This window comes from Pomacea canaliculata, linkage group LG11 (genome assembly GCF_003073045.1).
Source record: "Pomacea canaliculata isolate SZHN2017 linkage group LG11, ASM307304v1, whole genome shotgun sequence".
In the NCBI taxonomy this organism is placed as follows: domain Eukaryota; kingdom Metazoa; phylum Mollusca; class Gastropoda; order Architaenioglossa; family Ampullariidae; genus Pomacea; species Pomacea canaliculata.
Window position 1 is genome coordinate 9,170,051 of NC_037600.1, and position 26,124 is coordinate 9,196,174.

The window sequence follows — 26,124 nt, forward strand, 5'->3', positions numbered from 1 at the left end:
TGCTTTTATAGTGCATATTAAAGAGCTAGTGGTGTATTTACAAGAGGTGAAGCAGTGATACACACTCACACCTTTCACTCACACCTTTTAATTTTCCAATTTGCCAAAAAGCAGCAAAAGCATTTATTATGCCATTTCAAAATATTTTCATTCCCTCATTGCATATAGTTTTGCAGCCCTATGCTTCACTGGGGGCGAATAGGAACAAGAAGATTGCATGTAGTTTGCATTTGTTTTGGAATATGACAAATGCTACTGACCAATCCTTTCATTAAACGTTACAAAAACCAGCATGTGTTAAACATGCCATGCATAAAATTGTAAAGACAAGGCTAAACAGCAGAGTACAACAGAAACATTTCAAAAGTAAGCCATGACTGTATTGCTTAAAAACACTGGGATCCAAAGTGATGCAATTTTCAACATGAACCAGAAGAAGATTGTCCTAAATGACTTTTGAACAATGATGCGCATCAAAATATAGTCCAGTAACAAACATTCAACAGCATTTTTGAAAGCAGTTTTTTTCATAAATGAAATTAAACTGGCCAAAAATAATTTGGTCGGAAAGCTGATATGCCATCATTTCAAAAATAAAAAGATAAAGGTTGAAATAAGTTGATGCTAATTGACAAGAGCATTAGGACTGTTTGCAGCATAAAGCTTCAGCTTTTTTCACAAGGCAGCTTTGCTTGCTCAGCTGAATTGAGATGAAAATAAAATTGCCCTGAGGCGACAATTCTATATTTAGATCAATATGAGTATTAACATGCACAGTCAGTGTACAAAAGAAATGTGTATTTCATATCATCAAATAGAGTGAAGAGGCCAATAAAACAAGCAAAAATAGAAACACCAGACCTTTTAAAAGATGTTAATATCAAATAAGCGAATGTATAAAAGGAATGAAGATATGCTTAAGTGATACATATATAGCCATCCCACATATTAAGGGACCTAACAGATGTTCATATAAAAGCATGGTTGAAGCCAGGAAGAGCAAAATTTCAAAGGCCAGGGGATAGTTGCACATATTTCTAAAACTTAAAAACTGTTTTAAAAAAGCAAGTGTAGAAATATTTTTCAAGAATTGCTCCTATGCCATTTAGATATTTGCACAAATGCATATGAAAAATGTACTGACAGGAACGAAAGTCTGGCTCCAGCAGTTCCATCTTCCATTGTGTTGTGCTCTGCATTTCTATAAGACTAGTCTAGAGAATTATCTAAATTGATATAAAGCCTAAAAGGGTTTAAAATTAGAAATATGTGCAACTGGGCCTGAACACTAAGCACATCTTTAAAATGAGACGGAACGTGGAGCCACAATGCCCAGTTAGTCTATTTGAAAGATGACTGTCCCCACTTACCCTAGTTAAAAATCACTAACAGTTTCTTTTTATCTCCTCACTATAACAAAGACAACGCTGTAAAGATTTTTGTGCAAATTTACAGATCATTTTTTACTGTCAGCAAAAATGTTTTGAGTCAGTTGGGGTGGGTGGTGGTGTTGCTGGAGTAGCAGATTACTGAAGTGTTGCTTCATTGATTCATCCCTTCTCCATGCATCACAGATTTTTACACTGGGGTTGATGACTTGCAAGAAAGGGACATAATACACAACAGTGTACATGTTGATATGTGCACCATGAGCAATGCAATTTAATTTTACATTAATTCTTCTAGTTAAAACATGCATATATGTCAGGAATGGTAAAGCAGAGACTAAACACTTCTTTTCAGCTACGTTTTGCCATAAACTGAAAAGTACTAGTGCTAGACTGCTGCACTTCTTACAACAGAAAAAAACAAAAAAGATCGAGGTGTAAGGCTTTCCTAGGAATCTCAGTTGTCTCTATAACACACTTTCTAAGTCACACACAAAATTTGGATGTCTCCATATTATTGATGGGTGTCACAAAGGGATGGTTGGGGGTGTGGTTGGTGAGTGGGATGAAGTGGCACTTTATTTTCCAATGGTTTTACATTGTGACAAAATATTTTAATACAAGAATACAGCAAAATGTTTAAAACTTCCCAAGAAAGTGCACTATTCAGATTTGTAAAAAAAGGGTTTAAAGGCATATTTTGCTTTAAGTGCATATAGTGACGAAGGCTTATCCATTATGGTTTAATAATGGAAAAGTGGAAGAAAAAAACCCTCACAATAAGTTTAATGATGTAAATACCATCTGCCCAATTTAAAAAAAAAAAAAAAAAGCAGCTTTTGCAGCATGTCATTATTTGATAATCCTCAGAGTTTTTGTAGGAAGAAACATTTGTTCTTAGCACCAGCTAGATACGAACACTTTAAGTCTGCAGCTGAAAATTTCTTGCCCAGCCGCCAAGCGTCTGTGCTTTTTTTGACAACTGTTGAATTAAGCTGAAAAGATTTAATGCATACTGTCTGCCGACCTATAAACTGGTATTCTGCCTTGAGCTGGAGGTATCCTGTGATTACATTATCAGTATGCTAGTGTCTTTATCTGACCTGTGTTCTGATGAAATGAGATTAAAAATGATTTCCAAATATTCCTTAAGCTCAACACTTAACATCTCGAAAAAAATGCCCAGAATCTCTCAAGGTTGACTCTTCAAAAAAAAAAATGTTACCTGACTTCTAGACAGAACAACCTCTAGAAATGATTCCTAAAAGTATGATCTGTGCAGAAATAAAATTTGAGCAAGCGCACAGGCAAGTGCAAGAGTGCACACAGTATGCTTGTCAGTTCCTGAATGAGTCTAGGTCACTAATCTTTTTTTAAGTAACCTGGATGTATTTGTATAGTCTTGCAAGATATGTGAAGTTTCCTCTAGAATGCAGCATCACTTTGAAAACATGCCAATATAGAAGCCTGACCCCTGGACAATCATAGTTCATCTTTGGCTGATTTAGGTGTGAATGCCCAGAAAGAAGAGGTCTTGCCTGAGGCATCTCTCTCTCGTTTGACAAAGGCAGTAAATGTTGAAATGCAGTTTCCAATGAAGTGGTCTGCCTGGCCTAGAATGGCTAAATCCAGCATGGGATCTGCTGGGTGGGGCTGGCGAACAAACTTGACCTGAAAAAACAAACAATTATTAGTTGTTTGTTGTGTAATGATAAAATTATTTGTGCATTATATCAGGCAGTTAGCATCTTAAGGCATGTCTATTATATGGTCTGATAAAAATGTATGGCATGACGTTAATGATGGATAGCAGCACTATTGAGAAAGTAAAAATATGCACTATTAAAAAAAAATGTAAGTGTTTGCTAAGTGCTTTGCAAAAATCTGTGAATTTCAGAACCAAGTTTAGGAGATTATATCAGCATGACAGGCCAGGAGACACAGTTTAGTTTATCATTTCATTTTTGGTCAACAGATCAGCAGTGGAAGCAAATATACCCTTGACAATGAAGCCGCTCACCTTTTTGATTTCTTTGCTGAACATATCAATCAAATCTCTGTTATCTGTGGCAACAAAAACTGAATGGGCACCAGTTCGTTTGACTTCCTTCTTGACCTGTTTCACCACTGTTTTATCATCTGGGTAACACATTTGATATGTGGTTGTACCAAACTCACTGCGGTAGCCAACACACTGAGCAGCTGCAAACATGGCTGGGGTTGTCTTTATGTGCTCGCAAGCATTTTTCTGTTGAAGACACAAGTTAGCTGTACCAGGCTAAGGGAAAAAACATCTCCTTTCTTTATTAACCTTTTACAACAGGGGTCTGCATGCAGAAGCTGCTTTTTTTTTTTAGGCAGTTTATTGTGTATTACAAACTAAGATCTTTTTGTAGGCAGTCTCATGTGTATTACGAAAAGCCTTTCTACCACCAACTGAGACAAAACAGATCTGGGATGAGCCACTGACATGCCTGATAGTTGAATTCACAGCCCTCCAACACATATATGCAGCCTTCCTCCTACCCCAAAAAGCACTCTGGCATTTCGCCACCCACTAGATGTTAAGCCCCTCTCACCTCTGTTGAACACAAAAAAAGAATGGAATTGTCAAGATGCTAGGTTAACTGATTAAATGTAAATGAATAATAATAATGATGATAAGGTATTGCACCCTTTCTGCCTACTAACAATTCATAGCGCACTCACAAAAGGAACTGACTATGGGGGTGGGAATAGGTGTTTTACATCAAGCCAGCAACTAAGACTATATCACAGCCAAATGCAAAGAACGGCATGCCCAAGACAAGAGCTGAATCCAGAACAGCCAAACCCACTGTATTTCTGACAGGTGCTAACTATTGCACCACAATGGGAGGAGAAAAAAAGTAAGCTTTAAGAGAAATTTTGAAGTTTCCAGCACATGTTGAGTGGCAATTCATTCCATGCAAGAAGACAAAAGACACAATAGGAATGGGGACCAAATGTATGGCCTGTTTCAATGAATGCAAAAGCATCAGGGGAGAGGTGGTGTGTAAATATAAAGTGGAATAGCTTTGGTTCCATGGAAAAAAAAAACCTTGTCTTTTTTACCCTGACATCCTTCTTCCATCTTGGTACAAAACATTAAATCTATATACATTGTGATGCACAATATGCACACCTGTTAATCTGAAAGCCAGCCTGCAATTTTGCACCACACGCATAAAGACTGGTACCAATCACAACCAATAAAAACCTTTCAAAATCTGCACCATCTCTGAATGAAGCTAGCAATTAAATACTCACAAAGTCAATTCCATTTCTAAGATGTAGTCCCAGGAAAGGACCTGGTATGTGCTTGACAATGAATTCTTGCACAGCAGCAGCCATTTTGTCTGACCATTTAAGATACTGCTGTAGCCTGACATGCTGCTTCTGAACTGGAAAAGGAGCTGGCGGTCCAGTGAATGCCAGGACAGGGAACTCGGCAGGTGTGTATCTGCAAGAAAATGCATCAATAAAATGCAAATAGGTTTTTAACCCCTCCCTAATCAAAATTATTGTCACTTTTAAAAAAAAAAGGAGTTGTGTAGAGTTTTGGATCCCTACCCTCAGCTTCCCCATCATATTGTATAGTTTATTGACCTTTCACCAAAAAAAGTACATCTATGTACACATATAATGTTAAAATCTAGATCTTCATCATTAAGATCAAGAAACTTCCTTAATTATGACTGATGTAAAACTGTTATGTCACTGACATTTGACTATAGCAAAATGGCATTCATATGTTCATTAGCATATGTCTTACGTGATGAGACCTTCAATCTAACTATATTTTTGGACCCACAACATCAAACCCTATCTATTCTGAGACCATCTTGGCCAATTTTGTTTTTAAATTTCAGTTCTCTTACATGTTTTTATGTGATGATAAGCACTGAAAAACAAAACATGACTTCAGGAATACACCTTAATCTTGCTTATCTCACATAATCCTTTCATATTTTTTAAAATTAGTGCACAAAAGAAATAAGAAAAAGATGTGCAAGAAAAAAAGCAGTGCACCACAAAAACTTCAACAAGCATCCTAAATTATTACTGCCAGCTGGCAAAAACTTTTGAAAATGACATCCTGACCCACTTTATGACATGATGGTCCATTTGTTGCGCTTGTATCTTGTCTGTTTTCTGATTGGAGATAGCTTTCATGATTTTTTTATATTTTTGAAGTATTCTGGCTGGGCCCTACTGCAGGTTTGTATCCACTAAGCTTTCTCTTTGCCCCAAGCCTCTTTCCCATTCAAAAAGAATGTGGCACAAATACTTAACAAAGAATGAGTAATGGATACCAGTTATTGTCATCACATCTGACTTAGAAATAGATTGGGTTTTTACAGCCTTTGTAACAAAACATGAGTCAGAAATGAGAAGCACATTTTCCATTGCTACAGGATTGATTACTAAAGCATTTATGATTAAATAAAACAGTATATGATCACAGAGACATAAACTTAACAGCAAGCTCATGACTCATAACACAAACAGTCACTGACACATTTTTGTACCCAAAAGTGGGTTTCTGGGGAAAGGAAGTAATTGTACTTCATAAGAAATGCAACAGGAAGTAGCCATTACTTACAGAGGAAAGGTTATCAACTACATCTTAAGGATTTCTTGAGGTGAAATTGTGCTAGGTTTGTGAGACTTGTAAAAGCACCCTGATCCCATTAAACAGTAAAAGGTGCTGGGAAGTGATTGAAAGTAGTTTTAAAGAGATGAGTCTTAGATGGCTGCTTGACAAGGGTACTATGTTCCAAGCAGAGGGACCAGCATAAGCAAATGACAGCTGACTAGTGAAGCAGGGAATTTGTAGGGAGGAGCAGAGAATGTGGGATTGGATAGTATCAGCAGAACAAAAAAGGGCAGAATGGAGTATATAGAACACAACTAGAAGGTAATCAGTAACATAGTACTGGGGACATCTATAGCAAAGACAGTCCACAGGGTTTTTTTTAAAAAAGAAAAAGTAAACGGGATAACTGACATTTAGATGGTGTTTAAATTCTTAAGGTTTAGTTGAACTAAGATCCTTGATAAACCATATATTTATTTGGCTGACTAATAAGAAACACCCATATGTAAAAAATTAACAACAGGATATGCAGCACATCATGTACTCGATTTATGTTGAAAACACAGCCATGTCTTTATGGCACACATCCCTAATGCAAAAGCTACATATTAATTGGGCAATATATTTATTTACGTCTTAATGTTTCTGCACAGCCAATGTTAAATGTAAGCATAGAAATTTTAAAAATGACACCAGGCAAACAGATTTAATTAAGCTTGTGTAAAACTAATGATTCATTAAGAAATATCTTTTAATCTAAAAGTTCTAAGTGCATGATGGAAGTTTGCATAATAAGCCAGGAGAGATGGCTGTACATGTTTCACTCACTTTTCAGTCCAAGCTCGAATTTGCTGAGGGCTTTCAGTTGCATAGTAAAGGGGACCAAAAAATTCTGACTTGTCAAAATCAATGTTGTAGGTGTCCCAGAATGGCCCAAATGGGTTCCCTTCCTTTGCATGACACCCTTCCCCTGTCTTCTCTGTTGACTGTCTAGATGAGTAGCAGAAAGCTGAAATCAGAAGCCAGCAGGAAAATTCAAGCTGCAAGGTCTGTGGACATAACTTTGTACTTAAAGATATATATATATAAAATAAACATAAAGAAGGTATATGATCTATAATTAGTGTATATGATCTAGAATTAGAGATAAGTTGAGGAAAAATCTGTTCTGCCACAAATTGTATGAAGAAGTGAGATAGGTATGATAACAGGTGTAGAGGTGACAAGTTGTAATCTGAATCCATTATAAGGAATAAAAAGCAATATATTTTCTTTCTCTTTTTTAAAATCTCTTGTATCAATCAAAACGTGTAAATTAATAACCAGCAGAGTAAGAATTAAACACCATCAATTATACTGCAGAACTGACACAGTGTAACTGCTGGGTACATAATATTTACTTGCACTATAAATGAGTTTTTGTTCTAATGTGTTTTTACCACAGTTTGTTTAGTTTGTGTGGCATACACTTAAGCGCAAACAAAGAGGGTCTGCCTCCACTATATGTTTCGTAGGCTTAGTTACCATGTGACGTTATCACATCCTGCTGGCCCATTGAATGAACGTGTGATTGGTGAAAGTGAAAATGCTTCACCTGTTCTGCTGCCAGGAGGCCATACTGTGGGAGACAACTTCTTCATAAATGTTTCCATTGTGATGACACGGTGATATGCCCTGAGTGGTTCTACTTGGAAATAAGTATCAAAAGGAACTTGAACCTGAAGTAAATGCCAGAGAGAGCTTATCAAGCTCCTGGTAATGATGATGACAGTTTTGATGATCATGGTGGTGGTGATGATGTTGAAAGAAAGAAATGAGCAAATGAAAATAATAAAAGATCAAATCACAGCATTGAGAAAGAATATTTTCTACTGCTTCAATGTAAAAGAATGTTAGGAAGGTGAGGGAAACACATTTATGTGACATCTTCCATATTTCAAAGTCATGCATTACTCCAAAAAAATAACAGTTTATATAAGTCACTGTCTTACAATGGAAAGAAGAGAAAAGAAATTTGAAAAAAGATACTCACTGAATTTATTTGATGTCGATGATACTCTACCCATGCTGGAAGGACCAGAGTTCGATTCAGAGCACGTGAGAATCCTAACGACCCCAAAAACTGGTCTGCTTGATTTCCAAACCTACCTGCATTAAATATTAAACCAAGAGCATGGAAAGTTTGCAAGTCTGCAAAAAAGCTCATGATCATGGGCAAAGCACATGAAAGTGTGAACCTCACTAGGATAAAAATGTACTTAAAGACCTGCAATCAACATAACAATATTTAAACATGCTTCTGCATAACAAGTAAAATGAGAACCAACAATGTCTAAACATGTGCTTACTAGCATAATCACTATCTATGTCACAGTGCAAGAAAAGAAAGAAGACAGAATGGACTGAATGCAACATAGATTATTAGTCCCTTATTTATAACTTTTAAATATTAGTCGCTGTTTTATAACTATTAAGTATTATCTGCTTATTCATAACTATTAAATTTTTTCCTTTGATTAAAAAAAAAGGTTTAAATTAAACACTTCCTCACCCATGCAGGGACAGTATACAATGTATCCATTTGGATCACTATCCAAGCAACTGACAACTGCCAGGTATGCCAGCAGTTGCAAATACAGAGCTAATTGCTGCATAATCTTCATGAAAGCAAGTCTGAAACAGGGGGTGTTCACAAAGTAAATATTCATGTTGTATGTGTATGCCACACTATTTTAAGCAGTTTTATAGAATATTTAAAATAAGTAAACTACAAGAAACAAACATTTACAGTAAAATAAGTAAAAACATGTTTGCGAGCGTGTGTGTGTGAGAGAGAGGGAGTGGATTTTTGTTTTCTGTTTTACGCAAACTTTCCGTAATGGGCAAATATACTGGCTTACCCTTAACACACTGCATTCTCCTGACTCTAGAGGGAGTAACAGGTACACGTTTTAACTTGCGGAAACTGAAACATCCTGTAGAAAAATATGCAACAGAAGAATAACGGGTGACGGTATAATGATATATATATTTGTACGAGTACTTACACTGGCGAGCTACAATTCCGAGTTCCAGCGCTTGTGGACAAAAGCCAATTGTTTTGCCACAGGTTTTACTGAAATGTGCCAACCCTTTACCCCTGTAAAATTACACGATGATTGTTAGGGCAGCTTTTAGATGTTCGGAGCAGCTTTAAATATTCTAAAAAAGCGACTTCGAGGGGAGTCGAGTTGTTGGTACTGGCGCTTGGAATTGCCTCCCTTGTGTAGTCTGCTAGCGAAAGCGGCTTCAACAGTTTCCTTTGAACCTGTCAGAATAAAATGTTTGTAAGCACCTGAACCCATGTAAACCACATCTCTCTCTCTCTCTTCCACATACAAGCAGAGATGATTTTATATACATATATATGATGTTTCATGAATGCTGTTAAAATTGCAAAACTTAGAGAACAAAAATAACAGAACAATAGATTATGCACCTCTCAAAAAGTACACGTTAACAAAATGAGCAACATGCGCTTCTCTCTCTGCGGACCTTGCATAACGGCCATTATACACACACACACATACACACATATACAGATCGAGTCTGTCACACTTTCTCCTCTCACGCGGTCCCCGTTCTACTAGCAGAAACATATGCGCTCGAAACCACTTACAATGGTCGAAACTGCATGGTCCTAGAAAAACGGAACAAACATCATCTGCAAAAGAAGCCCCCACCTCAAAAACAAACTCATGACGCAGCAGACAAGCGAGCTCCGTAAGTTCTGATGACACCTATCTCTCCTACTGCAGTTTGAAGCCAATATATGTATGTATGATTGAAGGGATGGGAAAGTGTGAGTGAGAGTGAGAGACTGGAGGGGAATGACAAACATTTTGTGTGTGTGTGAGAGAGAGAACATTGAATTTCTCAAGAGCCTTCCCTAATCAACTTTTATTGTATTCTTATTAGCCTGGTATTGAGAAACGTGAAGAGCCAGTCAACTTGCTATAGGATTCTGCGCTAAACAAAGACTACTATTATTAAAAGGCAAAGCATACTGGAATATGGAATCTAGGGAATAAAATGAAGCTAATTATATTCAGCATACGAATACTGTATAATTGATTACAGCTAGGTCATCTTATGGAGATGAAACACATACACACATATGCATGGAGCAAATAATCTCTTTAAAAACAAATCAGATTTTAAAGATAAAAGTTTATTGATGAGGTTTGAAATAAACCAGAAAAAGCTATACATGAATGGTGATATGTGTGTGTGAGAGAGAGAAAGTGAAAGTAAGTGGGGTGGCACTAGTGCCTGTATATGCTGTGTCGTGCTCGTCGTTTCACGCGTTTAAGGGAAGGGGGGAAAAACCTCCACCGTCCCCGACGAATGACTTTTTTCGCTCTCTGCTCCTGCCTGTGTGTGAGTGTTGGAGGGGGAGGGGAATGAGGGCAACAGGAGGAGGGAGGGTATTAGGTTCTCTTCCTGGTTTGATAATATAGCTGTCCAATCGTTTTGGCTGTTATGCATGCATCCGCTGATAACACATGGCGCCTGTGTTGAGTAATTGGACACCCCCTTCCCTTTCCACCCCTATCACTTCTCCCACCTACACCCCAATTCGTGTTGTCGCATTTCGTTTCCCCTTCTAGGTGCCCTGTGCAAAAATGCCATATTATAGTTTCCAACCACGAGGGCAAATGGCATGCAGGTATAGCTGTCACACACACACAGCGGAAGTTTGCGTTTGTCTTTTCCTCTGAGTGCATGGTCACTTCGCCCCCAATTTATTTCATTCGCACAATCCACCCCAATGACAGCATAAATGCTATTATTAATTATCACTAATAGTGTAAGGATCGGTATTTCAGGTTTAAATTTCTTCTTTGACAGACAGCTTTGTCCTGATATATCCGGCCTTTTCTCAATTACAGGCGCTAAACGATTATACAAGAAGGATATGTCGTTTAAGGCTTTCCCGCGTTTAAGACGTAGTCGATACCATGAACTTTAATTTTAAAATAATAATCTATGAAATAAAATTTTTGAAATGACATTTTGTACAATTTGAACAACGAATAGCCTGAACGTGAGCTATCCGTTTTCGGTTTCAAGATTTTCAAGGTTCCCAGATGCTGAACCAAATTAGTCATACATTTTCAATGATAAAATGGTCAAGAATCTGTTAACTGTCATCTTGTAGAATTAAGATATTTGAAAGTGAAAGTTAACGTTGATGCCCACAAAGCTTCCTGCTTTGTGGAAGCTAGAGGCGCATACTGTCCACAATAGTCACATGATCTTCGTTTGCTGTATTTAGAAAGTTCACGAAAAATAATGTTGGGCATTTGGAACTTAGTCTAATTGTGATTTGCGAGATATAGCTTTGACGGCATTTTTTTCATTCATAGTAAGCACACACACACAGCTAACATCAAAACCAGAAGAGGTCAAACCGACATGTAGGGTGGAGATCATAATTATGGATGCATAATTCTCGAAAAAAGTTGAGAAACATCCTCCGCTGTCAGAATGACAGTAATATTCGGTTCTCGTTATTCATAAATTAGATTCAGTTGTATTCACATATTTCTCCATATTTCCATGTGAGTAACTAAGCCTTATTGCCACTTGGCATCTATTCTTTTTTTCTTCGTGGTAGGCAGGTAGGGGGTAGAGAAGGATATGATTCCAATGTTTGTCCAACTAATTCACTTGCTTTTCGCTCATAATTATAAAAAGAAAAACGATCATAACTTTTCTGGGCATGAACTCATATTACTGACATTTCTGCATATGAAAAAGGAAGTCTGAAACACGATGCAACACGATCCATATGTTCCTCAAAGCTGCATATAGTTTTCGGGGTTTACTTCCGTACAATATGCATGACTTCCCCAATGGGGTAGTGTACCTGTGAACTGGGTACGTGTGTTAACTCGGTGTATCGTTGCACAAGAGTGACCTCACGAAGTTGACCTTTTTTTTTTTAACTGTGTGTGATATGAAAATGAAAAAAAGGAAGTCGGTATTGACCTATATTTTGGAAAATAGTGATTAAAAATGTTTGCACCCCAGTAGTTCTTTAAAGTACCATATATTTTGTTTTCTTTTCCTGAACCGTGCCGACGATATCTCTCTTTTTCCCTTACTTAGATTACAGAAGAGTAGGAAGATGTTCGGTTTTGAGGGTGGTCAAACTCCATGCTGACAGTGAAGAGCGTTCGCATTTGTATATTACGAAAAAAGAGGTGGGGTGGTGAGTGCAGTCATGCACACACGCACGAATACTGACGGTAGTATCACAACATAAGCTGTTTTCGGTGTTAAAAGACAAATCAACATTAAAGAGAAACAAAACATTGAAACATACTTCATCCGGCTAACGTAATCACAAGCTGTTATATTCAGAATAAAATAAATCTTCAAGGTTGGCAAGTCAGTCTGCCCCCTCTCCGCCATCGTCAATCCGTCCTGGAACTTATTTCTGTCTTGGGAGGCGTTGTTCGTCGCATCGTCTCTTGCCTTGGCTTTAATGTTATTAACGAAATCTAGAAAATATTCATCGTAATGCATTTTCTGTAAGGTCTTCATGCACATACTACCTGCAGCAGAAGCGTCCTCGCAAGATGTTGGCTGCACCTGTAATGATTTGACAATTCTTCGGTTACAAATTTTTAACACAGTCCGTGCAAGGACGTGTGTATAGGTGGACTGCTGTCTGTCTGCCAGGACCAACGCTCGGCCTCTTGCGAAGTGATCTGCTGTTAGTCTCGGCGAGCCTAAACAAAGAATGTGAATAAACCGGAAGCTAGGTCGTCTAATGCCTCGTTTTAGCAGTTAACTGGGAAAAAAATCGTCTGCCAGCAGTCCAGGGATATTATTTCGTGGTCTGTGCAAGTGAAAGCCCTCTAAAATGTAAAGAATTGTTAGGAAACCAGAAGCCCTGCTTGCATACTCGTCGCTGCCTTCTAGTGTTTCCTGCAAAATTTCAGTTCTTTATTAGAGAGTACATAGCTCTTGGTCTTACTGTTCTTCTACTTGGGCAGAGGGGATTTAAGGTTGGCGCAGATTCTCCTGCTTCTTTTTGTATGGTCTCAAATAAAACCCGGCATTTTGATGATAAGGTGTGTAGTTCTATCGATCATTTCCAAAGCAAGATCAAGCTGTCACAAACGGATGACGTGGAATGAGAGTGGATGAATGAGTCAGCACGGGGCAGGCATACCGAGCCACATGTGTTAAATGAGGAACAAGACTTTAAAAAAAATTTTTTGTTAGAAGATACAATGAAGGGAATAGGAAGAGAATATAACGAACAGTTACCGGCCAGAGCTTCAGTTCCCAGGGAGACACGGCACAAGATTCACTGAATATTTTTTAAACTGTGGAAATACCTATGATTGTGCATGACTCTGTGTGTGTGTGTGAGGGGAGGTTGGGAGGATACTTCTATGAAATCGATTATTGAAAATTGTGATTGGTATATCACGTATATGCTTTACCGTTTTTACCGGCTGATTACAGACTGGCAGGAGAATATAGATGACGAACGAGTACGTACATTACACTTTAGCATTTAGTGGCTCGGTAGTCACTTGATCCTGCTTTTTGTCAACTGATGACGGGAAGAAGTGTGATAACTTTGATGTTTATGTCGCACCTGCATGCCCTCAGGATGACTGGAGGATGGGAGACCACAGCAAAGAGCATGCATGGTGCTCCTCTCGTCCAGCTCATCGACCATCTCCTTGTGGTTTCTTAGCGGGCCTTTGTATATCAACTCTAGATTTCACCTTTGTGGTTCCTTTAAGAAGCGTCGTATAGCCACCGCCTATAATGTCCTTATTGTGATCTTGCTTCTCCCTCCGACTTCCCTTGTATGGTCTTGTTGCACACTTGTGCTGTTTGGTATTTAGTATGTGCCGTAACAACCGACACCTTAGAACTTCTTCCTAATTTGATATGGGCGGAAGTGCGGGTTTTTCATACGGGAACTGAAATGGTTTTTTACCTCATGTTCAATAAGTTGTTAAGATTTCTTAAAATTAAGATTTCATGAAATTTATATTTATAAATCGAACAAGAGCTTTCTTCTCTTGGTTACATTTTTTATCTTAAGGAATCTCCAGAATCTTTTTTTTCTCAGTATCGTGGAAGGGGATATAACGTCACTTTCAGGAGTTTAGTTTATTCCTTAATTGTTACTCCTAGAGGAGCATAGGGCTACAGCAACACCGTCAGCGGACCCGGTGTTGGGCAGCCCCCTCCAGTTGTGTCCATGTGGTTCCAACGTCTTTTGCCTCGCTCTCTAATGTTCTTTTCTAAATCTGCTTTGGTCTCCCAACTCTCCTCCAGTCAAGTGCCTGGTGTGTCCTATCCAGCCCCATTTGCGCTTTTTGATGTCTTGGCTAGTGGCATTCCGGTTAGTTTTTTTCCCACAGGCTGCTGTTGGAGATCTTTTCAGGCCATTTTATTACCAGAATATGACGTAGGCATCGGTTGGCAAAGGTCTGTTGCTTGTTGTTGATGGTTTTGCTCTCCAGGTTTCAGAACCATGCAGTAGGACTGTCTTCATATTGGTGTTGAAGATGGGGGTCTTACTGCTGAAGGATAATGCTCGGGAGTTCCAGATGGGGAGTAGGCTGTTGAAAGCATGCCTGGCCTTGTTGATGCTGCTTTTGATGTCATCATCTGCTCCACCGTCCTTGTTAACAATGCTCCCCAGATACATGAAGCCGTCTGTTTCCAGGATGTTCTCTCCTTGAAGTTGGATTGGGAGTTACTGCTTGTTGTTGATTCTCACCACTTTGGTCTTCTTTCTGTTGACATTTAAGCCAGTCTTCTCTTATTCCTCTGCTAGCTTACTCAGTTTGGTCACTTTTAGGAGTAGACTCCGTGATTTGCTGAACCCACGAACTTGTTTGAACTATACACGTCCGTGCTGAACCCCATCAGAGAATATGGATAGCGCATGATGAGTACTTCATACTCTCTGACCTCAGCACTTCAGGCACTTATTACGGCAGCTGATGATGCAGTCTACGTGCGCACACACACAAACGCAAGAGTCGCGCACTTGCATGTATTTAATTCAGCTTGTAATTCCACAATTGTGTTACACGATGCGTGAATAATGCATGGTTACCAGCTTCCGACATTTGCCACACATTTGATTTGTAGAAAATCCGGATCTGAACCATACTTTAGAGCAAGCGAGCGAGAGAGAGTACAATAAAAGTACCGGATTTGAACAATTAGTCATGGCCGGATTAATTACGACTCATATTTTCCTTGAAATACAAGATGAATGAGTCAAGAGCCCCACGGTGGTCTTGCATGGGTACACTAACGACAGAATGCGCCTGATGGCTGCAGTGTCATACTTTTTGTAAAATTAATAGTTCTTGTTTGTGACAAAGAAATTAATATAAGAGTTGCCTGTGGTCGGCTGGTTGATCTGTTCATCTTCTAACACAGTAAGTCCTTAAACATATCGCAGTAGTTATAGAGATTCAGGAATAATTATTTATTTGTTATCAAGCACCTCAATCTTGGTCGATGCGGATAATTTAGCAAATTCTTTCATAGATCTGCAAGGACACTTTCCTCCACCCGCCAGACAGCTCCTTTTCCCAACACCCAGACCTGACGAGAGGGGGTCTGGTGTATCAGGGCCCACAGCTGTGAAGAGGGCCCGGCCTTAGTGAATTTTTTTCCTTTTCTTTTTCTTTTCTAGAAAGGTTGACGTGACATTCCTAACTCTGGGGGTATTTTCTATGGAGCGGGGTACTACGTTTCATCCTTTAGTGTCAGTTTTCCTCATTTACTAAACACTCGATCACTTGTTTACAACTCCACGCTCAAGTAGTATTGTACACCTTAATATAGTGCACTTGTCCTATTGTTTGCGGTCTATGTGACGTTACTGAATGAAATGAATAATCAAATTGTATGCATGTTATTATATACTGGGAAAATAATTTACATTACAAGAGGCCGTCTACTCCGGGGTCCGTGCTGGCCCATCCCACCCCGGTTTCCTCAAGCCTATAACAGTCGACGCGCTAAATTAAAATAAAAAAAAAAAAATCTGCGACGCAGGTCAAACTCCTTTATAATCCCGCAACTACCCTTTACTGATAAATCTGATGTCAGGCAAAGTTTAACTGGGCTGAGTCGCATGTTCATTTAAATTATTTATAGTTTTATGACAATCTGTCTCAATTCTACATTTAAAAAAATGTCTGCCGTTACAGAGCGTATACAAAGTTACGGCCCCTTGTCAAGTGTACAAGGAAGTTTGCAAGTTGGATTCGACAGTTAGCTGGTCATTTGGTGTTTAAAACTCAATTCGTTGCTAATTGACTTTCGCGCAGCTATTTTGAACACTTGCCAGCTTAAAAATTTGTTACTTGTGTAATTTTTGGTGTTATAACCGTTTCAGAAAAATAACGTAAGCGGTAACATTGAGACATCGAAGTTCGTTATTCATGTGAAAACGGATTTTGCGCGAGTTTTTTTGTTTGTTTTGTTTTAAACGAAGACTTTATACTAAGCACTGATATGTGGTAACTATATACAGTAAGCCAACCAAATCCCATTCTGAAAATGTGCAGGTCTTGCTATAAATGCTGAGCACCATGCGTACAGATGTCCGCGGTAATTCATGACAAGTGTAATAAAAGACGAGGAGTTCGAAAGAAATATTGCGCGTGATATTCAAGTGATTACACTGACAAACCAGCTACACAGTGACACGGGGACCAACAAATGGCATGGAAACGACCTGTGGACTGAGAGAATGATCTTCACAAATTCCGTTAAACGCCCTTCAGCTAAACGATGATGAAGATATGACAGATAATTCTATTTACACGGCAGAAAACATAACAGAGGACATCAAGGTGACTGGTGCGAGAGGATCTTGACAGATGAGAGAAAGAATGAACAAGGAGGATGACGTAGTGTCACATCTGAAGATGGAAGTGAGTATTTAATTTTTTTTTTGTGGTAGCAAGTCATTGATGAATCGTTATCGTTGTAGTCTGGAAAATACTTCGCTCGCACACACACCGAGCTAGGGACAGGAATTAATGTGCTGGCAGATAGCGTTTGCTTATGGTGAACATAGAGCCCGGCAGGGAAGCGACGTGTATATGGTGCATACTAAACATTATTGAGAAGTGGTAAAATGCGTTACTTCAAACGATGACGTGCACAGTTAATGTTTGCATAGGGCGTGCTATCCGAGTAACCCAGTTAATTGTACCCAAAATGTTGCATAATACTAAGAATTTATTACATCACTGTGTGTGTGTGCGCGCGTGGGCGTGCATTTTTTTTCATTTAAAATAACATTAAACGGTTTTGAGGCAAATCAACAAATTAAAAATAGGTATTTGATAGTTAACACCATTCCTCAAGTAGTACTGTTGTTGCACTTCTCTTACTTTCTTTTTTAATTTTCTATGGTCATTTAGTTTAAGGTTGGAAGACAAAGCCATGTCAAAACATTGTTCTTTATTATGGATAGGCAGTGTCTTGGTCTCTCTTTTTTGGTGTGTCCACTTGTCATCTGTCTCAGTCATTTTCACTCTCCCTGATGCTCAGTTTGTATGTCTCTGACTTTCTCTCTCACACACATATATCTTACTTACTCACCCTTTCTGTTTCTCTAAGTCACTTTTAGTTTGATGCATCTTTATGCACCTTCTTTAATAGACAAGATATACAGAAGTAAACCTAATTTAGATGGAAGATGAAAGATGGGAAAGTAGGGACATACCCTATGTGAGACATGTGATCTGATGAAATTATCGGTAGAAAAATTTATGTGAGAAATTAGAGGGAAGATAAACATCCACATTCCACCCACCCCTAGCACACACTGAAAACACACAACAGTATCTCAGAATATACAAGAATGTTTTAGGTTCCCCTATTTACATTTATACCTGACACTCTTTGACTATGCATTATTCATAAAAACATTGTTGAATAATAAATACAAAACCTTCTTTTTACACTTAGGTAAAAGACACCTTTTAAATCATGGAAACACTATCTGACACACCTCTATTCCAAGATGATAAGAAGAAAACAGATTTGTTGCTTGGTTTTTGTCAGTTTGATCTTCAGTGGAAAGTATTATTCACCCTGTCCTATAAATGTAGCATTTGGTGATAGCAGGAAAAAGAAAACCTCAGGACTGAGGAAAAAAAAGAGCTTAGTGCTGAAGGGAGGGGGGTTTAGTGCTCTTAAACACATGGGGATTTTCCTTCTTTTTTTCTTGGCCTATTTGTAACAGGATCCCCATAACCATTTGGAACCTGACTCATTCTTTGGTTGTAGACATAAGCTAAATTTTACCTTTAGGAAGGGATACTGTGTAGTGACAAGGCATCTCTCTTTTTTATGCTATATTCCAGACATGAACCTTCAGCAGGTAGTCTGTTAACATAAAGGAAACTGGTTCAGAAGTTCACATTCATTTATTTGTTTACTTTAAAAGACAACACATCAAAGGGATATAGTGTTATTAGGATTTAGCATGAGTCATTTAGACAAGGAAGTCAAATGGGGTGGTGGTCATAAGGATAAACTGATTGCCTGAAAAATGTTCTTTATAATGGATGTAGGTTGACATCAAATGTAAGGAGACAGGACTGTTGTGCACAAAGATTAAATATGTGAAAAAAAACCATGCATACATCAAAGTAAAAAAAATGCGCATGTATACACACACAGAAACGTCTGATGGTGTTAAAGTACTTGACACCAATGAAGATCATAGGCTGTAAATTTTGATATTACTTCATATATTTGTAATTTCTCTTTAGGTGTGGCACCTAGTTTGGGTTTGATATAGATCTGTTGCTTACATGCAACCTATCAATCCACACACACATTCTATTGCGTAGAAAATTAACAGAAAAATGTAAACGTTGCATAGCACATAATAAAAGAATCAACTTGACCTCAGACAGTGGCATTTTTAAAATATGGGTTTTTGGAGGATTGTTATGGTTTTCATTGGATATCATTATTTTTTTTAAACAGTTTTTTGTATCAAAGGGGAAATTACAAAGAAGCACTGAGGAGGTTGTTTGAAGATAGGTGGGTGACATTCAGAGGAGGAAGAGGAGGAGAAGTTGAGAGTTAAATTCTTCTGAATCAGATTTTATAAATAAAGCTTTTGTAGCAGCCCAGTCCTTTCTTTTGGGCACTCCTCATATTAATGAATAAGGAACTTCAAGTCATTTTATTGTGGAAAATAGGCAAGCAGCCACAAGAACAGGTGTAGGCATATAAGTACACATGCACCACATCAATCTTATCACACTGATTTTAACGTGCTAGGTGTTTGTAGGTGAGTCCCCAAATTCTGAACTATTAATCTTAGGGTATTAGGACAAACCAGAATGTACAAGCAAAAAAGAGTCAGGTCCCAGCCATCAATAGTCACATTGACTATTGATGGCTGCTTAGACTACTTAGAAGTTTGTAACTGAGCTTTCATAAAACTGAAAGTCACACTTCTTTGTGAGTGCAGAGTCCTATATATCTGTCTAAGCTTGGATTATCTTCATCAGTCACAGCTAGGTAAAAAAAAAAGTGGGTATTATTGTTACTGCAAAAAGAAGTCTTGTTCAGTTTCAAACCCTTTGTGAGAGAAAGTTGAGTACATCACCATTCTTTAAAGGCTAATCCAAGTCCATCATAAAATTAAGCTCAAAGTGTCAAACAAGTTAACAAAACACGGCTGTTATCAGTTTTTTTGAAAAAGTGCATCATGAGCTGTTAATAAAATTTTTTTATATAAAAAAAGCATGTCATAATTTTCCTAAATTTGTACTTCTGATGTCATCAAAGTCCATGTGAATGTGAAAGGTTCAGGATATATCCATAAAGAGTTGCAAATAAGTGGGTTGACACTTTTTAACATGTCAGCATGTGAGAAATGAGGTTTTGGCTACTTTAAAAAAAAAAGTGTAAAATGCAGTGTACACAGACTTGTATCTCTTAAATGGGAAAATTTTTCTTCTCAGATTTTCTAAATTAACATCTTCTAGTGAACTAAGCCTACTCATTGAAAATATGATGGTGAGTCAATAATTATCCACAATATAGCTATAAATTTTATGTGACTAAAAATGGAAAACATGATTACATAATTTTTTTAACATTGTTCCCTTGCTTTTCAGTTAATGTTTTGCATCATTGTACAAGCTTCTTTAGGCCCTCAAAAAAAAGCCTTTTTGGCTAAGTGAGCCAGCTATTTACTTCCCTTCTTTAGTTCTTGGTCCAAGACAAACTACTCCTTCATGTCTTCATGGATCAAACAAATGATAGTCTGAAGGAGCAAGAGATTGGGATTATACGAAGGGTGAGCAATACGTCAGACATGAGTTTCTGGAGGGTTTCAACAGTATAAACAGCAGATGTGGACAGGCGTTGCCATGCAATAACATATTCTACAGTTGTCCCAGCATTTGCTTCAACTTGTCAATAAGCATTTCACTGTAACAAGCACTGTTTATTGTTGAACCTTTGAACCTCTCTCCTGATAAAATTCCTGTTTAATCCACTCAAGGAGACATTTAGGAGCCATTGATTCATTTTGGACCGAGAACTCAAGGAAACAGTTTATGCATAGCTCACTGCCCAAAAATGCTTTTATGTTTTCTTGAGGGCATCAAGATGCTCTTGCAACAATGGGAAAAAATACATTAAACAGCAAGGGTACTATTAAAAAATGATGTAATAAGATTTTAATTTGTTAAGTGAAATAAAGTTTATAGCTGTATTGTGGATAATGATGGACACCCTCATAATTGTGCACTATTGTTTGCTTTAAGATACACAGGTGTTATAGTAGGGTGGATTTTTAACAGGCTTAGCAACAAATTGTCCTGAAATATGAGCTTTTATGCAACTGAGATTTATTTATTAATTAGATCAGTGAAGTCCTTGTTTTTTAGCCGAGAGATAAAAGTGTTCAACAATACCATTCAAGAGACAGCGAAACCTAAAATACAAACGACTAAATAAAATACAGAAAGTATAATTATAGGATAGTCTGGTATACTAGAAATAGATGAAATGAAGTAACATATACCAACATGTGACATCCCACAATCAAAGAACTTGTTGCAATACCTCAGGAGAAGGGTAGCTGGGCTTAACAGAGACACAAATACTATTTTACCTTAATGATCAGTTAGATGGTTACATTTACAGTACAAGCCATGCTATGTTTCCGTAATATCAGTCCTTCGACATTTGTTGGGATTTTCATGCCTTTTTCTTTTTACTTTTAGATTCTTCAGGAACTACGAACATTAATCACTGACAATATTGATCCTATGCGTCACATGGACTTTTTACGATCCAAATACATCCTGTCTGAGGATGATTGTGAGGAGATTAATGGTCTTCCTGTACGCAAGAGGCGAGCATCCAAATTTCTTGACATTCTGTGCAAGAAGGGTCCACAAGCCTACGATATGTTTTGCAGATCGTTGGAATACGAACGCACCCAGATCTTCATCCTAAAGGAACTGAATCAGGAGTATGAGAAACGCATCAGGAACTATCGTGGTGGGTATGCATTACTTCTAGATTTGGGGAGGGTGGAAGGTCTGTTGGCTCTACATTTTGCTGAACAGTTGTGGACAGCTTACAATGGCTGCTTTTAAAGTGTGATTGCTTTTGAGTTTTCTGTCTTATCATTAAAGTCACTTTCTCTCAGTCAGGAAGTTGTCTAATAATTTATGTGTAACATGCTATCACCCTACTTTGGTATGTTGTTTCTTAGAATATTGCTCATATATTTTCCTGTTGTTTTTATTTAAACAGAAATGTTTAGGACAGAGTCATCATCAACATCTGGCATGGATATTCAGCCACCCAAATTGAGGCCACCTCCATGTCTTCTCTCAGACATGAAGGAAAACCTACATTCTGGAATGCATGATAGTGTTTTAACAGGTTTTAATATTAAAACAGAACATGAATCCACCAGCTTTTCATCAGTACAAGAGACTGGTGATGTTCAAGTTAACGACGAGAAAATGAAGGGCCAGTCTAAAGTGCGGGATCTTTTGTGTGGCATCAGTGAAAGCGAAAGATCTTTCCCCTCACACACTAGCTCTGGCATGTCAGCAACAGAACATGAAGATAGCAGCCAACCAAAGCCCGGAATATTTTCACGGGGGACATCTTATGAGGATACCGACCCCTCTGTTGTCCCATTGGTAACGGATGAGGATGCTATCCATTATCAAACTGTAGACTCAACATGTGGTTGTGGGAACAGAAAGCATCAGGAATCTCATGAGACAAACAGAAAATGTCTTACACAGACTCAAGAAAGATTGCCATACCAGCACAAAGGCTCTCCTGATGAAGATGATGAACCCGATGAAGATGAACATGCATTCTTTTCATCACTTCCACAGTCATATATAGAGGTCCCTAGACCTCAACCATTACAGTGCAGGACTAGCAATGATTTGTCTGCCCTCCCTGAAACATTGTCAGAACCTTCTGCCTTCTGGAAACAGGAGGGGGAGTCTGGGAATGAGAGCAGCAATCAGAGAGATTCAGGATTTTCTTCAAGATCATCTCAGGAGATTGTTAGCAGCGTTGAAGGAAACATTTCATGTGAAAAAGCAGGTTTGTCTGCAGAGCCCACACCATATCAGGCAGATGGCAGTCAGTTGTCAATGAATGGCAACTTGAACCACCCCCAGCTTAAATTAGGACTTGGTGGTCTCCCTGAGTTCCTCAGCATTAGCAAACATTCAGATATGGAGGAGGAAGATTATAGTCAGTGCTAGCACACCCTTTGGGGCTGCTGCAGGGTTTGTTTGCAAATGGCTTGTGCTAACCAAACATGTTACAAAATTCAGTGGACATGACATAATCAAATTATTCACTTTATTTAACCCAGCAGTTTTTAGAAGACCTGATAATTTTTGTTTTTGTTTTCCTTCCTTCATTCAAAATGATACAACAGTATCACATTTGTGTCAGTAATAACAAAAGGAAATGTTTTGAATAAAACTAATAGGTTTATAAGCGACTCTTAAGCCATGCTAAGTTGCCTTAATTGGATACAGATGATTTTGGACAGTGTGCCAAAATGGCAGTTGGGTGGGTGGGTAATCTGACGAGCCCACATGGATGTTACAGTTTATTTACTCATAAACCTGCTGCCATCTTTGTACAGAATGTAATTTTCAGGGAAATCTGCACTGGTGCTGTAACCCTTCTCTTTTCACGTCATCTTGCAGTATGAAGGAGGAGGTGCCATTGCCCCTTATATCAGGCTCTGGTCTTCAGAGCCAAAGGTTAACAGTTCAAGGCTCTGCTTGGCCTGTGACTAGAGGACTGCTTACCCTTATAGATACCTGGGTTTTAAGGAAGGTGAAAGTAGGTGTGAAGGTTTTGGCCTCCTCCTCTCACCTCTGACCTGTTGTGCCTTAGACACAACTAAACTTTTCAGCTTGACAGGTGAACGCTAACAGCTTAAGCATGTTTATTGTTGCTATTTTAGCTGCCCCAAATTGAGTAATAATAAATGAATTGCAGATATGTTCATTGTGTTCAAAAAGCCAAGTTATTCTGGATTTTATGAGTTTGGCTTCACTGCTTGTCTTTGTTATTGTTGTGGTAAGTTAGAATATAGATCATTGCCATCTTTGGGAAATTAACTTTCCTGATTTATGAGTAACATCAGTGAACAATGCCTGGGTTGATGTGGGTGACTGTAAATCCTTTTCCACATCCAGTTAAATTCACTAGCATTTTAATCAATGTTTAGAAATAAGATGCTCAATCAAATTAGGCCAGAATTGTACATAGGTAAAATGATATTTGTTAATAGGACTAATTCCATTTTATCAAAAGTTTATTATTAAATGCTGTTGTACCTGTTTTGAGATATTTAAGTTTTTGTTCCCTTTTCATACAGGATTGATTTTGTTATAACTGTTACTTATTGATTTAAAAAAATTGTTTTTTAATATGGCCTTCTCCAGTTAGTCTGAAATTTAGTCCATGCAAAAAGAGAAGAAGCACACAATTTAAAGGTTTTTAATGGTTTTGTACAAAGTCATTTGTAATCTGGTGCATTTTTACACATATGATCACACAACTTTGCAATGTGCCAAGCCTTTAGGAAGAGATGGAAAGGGTGGGAAGATCTAAGCAGAGACAATTTGGCAGCTCAGTCAGGGAGTTTGTTGATTGCAGTGCTTTTCTCAATTTATTGAAGACTGGATTGCTGTAAGCAAGATTTTGTTTTCTTGTTGAAGTTAGTTTTGCTGTTTATGTGCTTCAATCAGCATTGTACATTTAGTTGTTTTTTTTTTTAAAGAATGCAGCAAGGAGAGATATGATTAGTTTGTGGTCTGCTAACTTCATGAATAACTTGGTGTCAACCACCTTTTTTGGATTTAATTTCAAACATTTCGTTCCTGTCTAATTGTTTTGTAAGATACAGATGATGCGTGACTGATCTTTTTAGTAGGATAGTGTCATATTGTTTTTGTGGTCACTGAAACAGGTTAAATTGTCAAGGAAACATAACTTTTCCTGATTATGCTTTCCTTGTGGATTTTAGCTATGAAGATCTGCCTTTCAGTTTTGTAAAATGTGCTATCACACCTGATTTATTTCTCTAGCAAATACTTTATGCAGGTATCCATGCGTGTAGTTTAGGGTTGTGGAAAAACCCTGCTTTCTAAAAATCATAGAATACAAGGTTTCTGCAATAGTGGCTCAATAGAAAGCACTATTAGTCCCTGTTTTTTCAGTTTCTTTCCTTTCAAAGTTTTTACAGGGCTGGTTGCCATGCCGTGATATAGCCTTAGTTGCTAGCTTGGCGTAATACACCAATTTCCCACCCCCACTCCTTTTCAAGTTAGAAAAACAAATGAATCTCCCCGTCTCTTCTTTCTCAGAAATGAAATTAATCATGTACAAATGCTTGTTGTTTGAAATAAATGTTAGTTTTAAATGGTTTTCTGTTTAGTTTGAAACCTATTCATTATGTGTAAAATATTACTATAAGTGTGATGTCAGTCAACAGTTATATATCGAGATGAAATCCCAGATGTTTGCAGCAGTCATTTTTGAAGTTTTTTTGACAAGATGCTTCTAAAGATGCAGAAATTTGCTAAAGGAAATGCAATCAATTTTTAATGTACTTAAAAAAGTATTTAAAGGTACCATGTGTGGAACACCTAAGAAGTGTGTTAATACTTCTGTTTTATCATTAATTTGCTTAGATGCTGTTTTTTAAAAATTATTTACAGGATTTGATATAGAGATCAATTAGATCTGGGTTTTTTAAAATAAAGATACATGTGACATAGGGAAGTAATATCCCTTTAATTAGGCAGCATGCTGATGTTTCTTTCATCCTTGTTCATTTTATGAGATGTTTACCATAAACATGGGACTGCCCAGATAAACGAGACACCGAGAGAGAAATGCTCTTCTAAAATTAATTGTTCACATTTTTATTATGATTTTGGTGCAAGTTATGGAATATTTTACCTATGTTACAATGCTCCACCCAAATAGCAACAGTATTAGTGTGCATCTAACAGATTTTTACTGTTACTACTTTCACTGAAACATGATCTTTGATAACAGAATAGCCAATATTATTCAGATTTTTATATTACATCATAATGCAGTTAAACAGATTTTGAAGACCCTGTCCAAGTTTCTAGAATTTTTTCTTGCTGTTTTTGGACTGAATATTTTCTTTGTGCTCTCAGTACTTATGACAGATATGAAAATAATGCTTTGAAGAAAGTGCAGGAGAAAGGATGTGCGAGTGTGAGTGGGGGGAAATATATTTGAAAGATATCGCATCAATTGTCATTTTGCTACATTAGTGGATTTTTGTTCACTTGTGTGTGCCTCATATTCTTGTTCCTTTTCTGATGCAGGCTTGGTTTCTGAAATGAAATGGACGTACTTATATGGCTTACTCATTTAATGAAAGAGTAATTTTATGTGTTGAAGTGTTGATGCTTGAGAGGAGTAACTGCATTGAACCACCCCAGATGCTTGCTTGTGTTAACATTCCATGTGTACATT

At 37.8% G+C, this 26,124-nt stretch overlaps 2 protein-coding genes across 5 annotated transcripts; one reads left to right on the forward strand and one right to left on the reverse strand.

The window, feature by feature from the left end:
• Positions 1-108: 108 nt before the first annotated feature.
• LOC112576063 (GDP-fucose protein O-fucosyltransferase 1-like) lies at positions 109-9,803 on the reverse strand. Of its 4 annotated transcripts, none has more exons than XM_025258289.1 (9): positions 9,665-9,802; positions 9,054-9,313; positions 8,558-8,679; positions 8,039-8,154; positions 7,601-7,690; positions 6,835-7,015; positions 4,677-4,869; positions 3,409-3,636; positions 109-3,059 (listed from the first exon to the last, which is right to left on the reverse strand). In XM_025258289.1, exons 4-9 carry the CDS (start codon positions 8,070-8,072, stop codon positions 2,871-2,873), a joined length of 915 nt encoding a protein of 304 aa, XP_025114074.1. In that variant the 5' UTR covers positions 8,073-8,154; positions 8,558-8,679; positions 9,054-9,313; positions 9,665-9,802; the 3' UTR covers positions 109-2,870. The 4 variants fall into 4 exon arrangements, with proteins under 4 accessions (XP_025114074.1, XP_025114072.1, XP_025114075.1 ...); XM_025258287.1 differs by having other exon boundaries at positions 7,601-7,724; positions 9,665-9,800; XM_025258290.1 differs by lacking the exon at positions 8,558-8,679 and having other exon boundaries at positions 9,665-9,803.
• Positions 9,804-15,323: 5,520 nt separating this feature from the next.
• LOC112576067 lies at positions 15,324-26,005 on the forward strand. Its single transcript, XM_025258296.1, has 4 exons — positions 15,324-15,482; positions 16,623-16,991; positions 21,327-21,606; positions 21,865-26,005. Exons 2-4 carry the CDS (start codon positions 16,938-16,940, stop codon positions 22,845-22,847), a joined length of 1,317 nt encoding a protein of 438 aa, XP_025114081.1. The 5' UTR covers positions 15,324-15,482; positions 16,623-16,937; the 3' UTR covers positions 22,848-26,005.
• Positions 26,006-26,124: the final 119 nt, after the last annotated feature.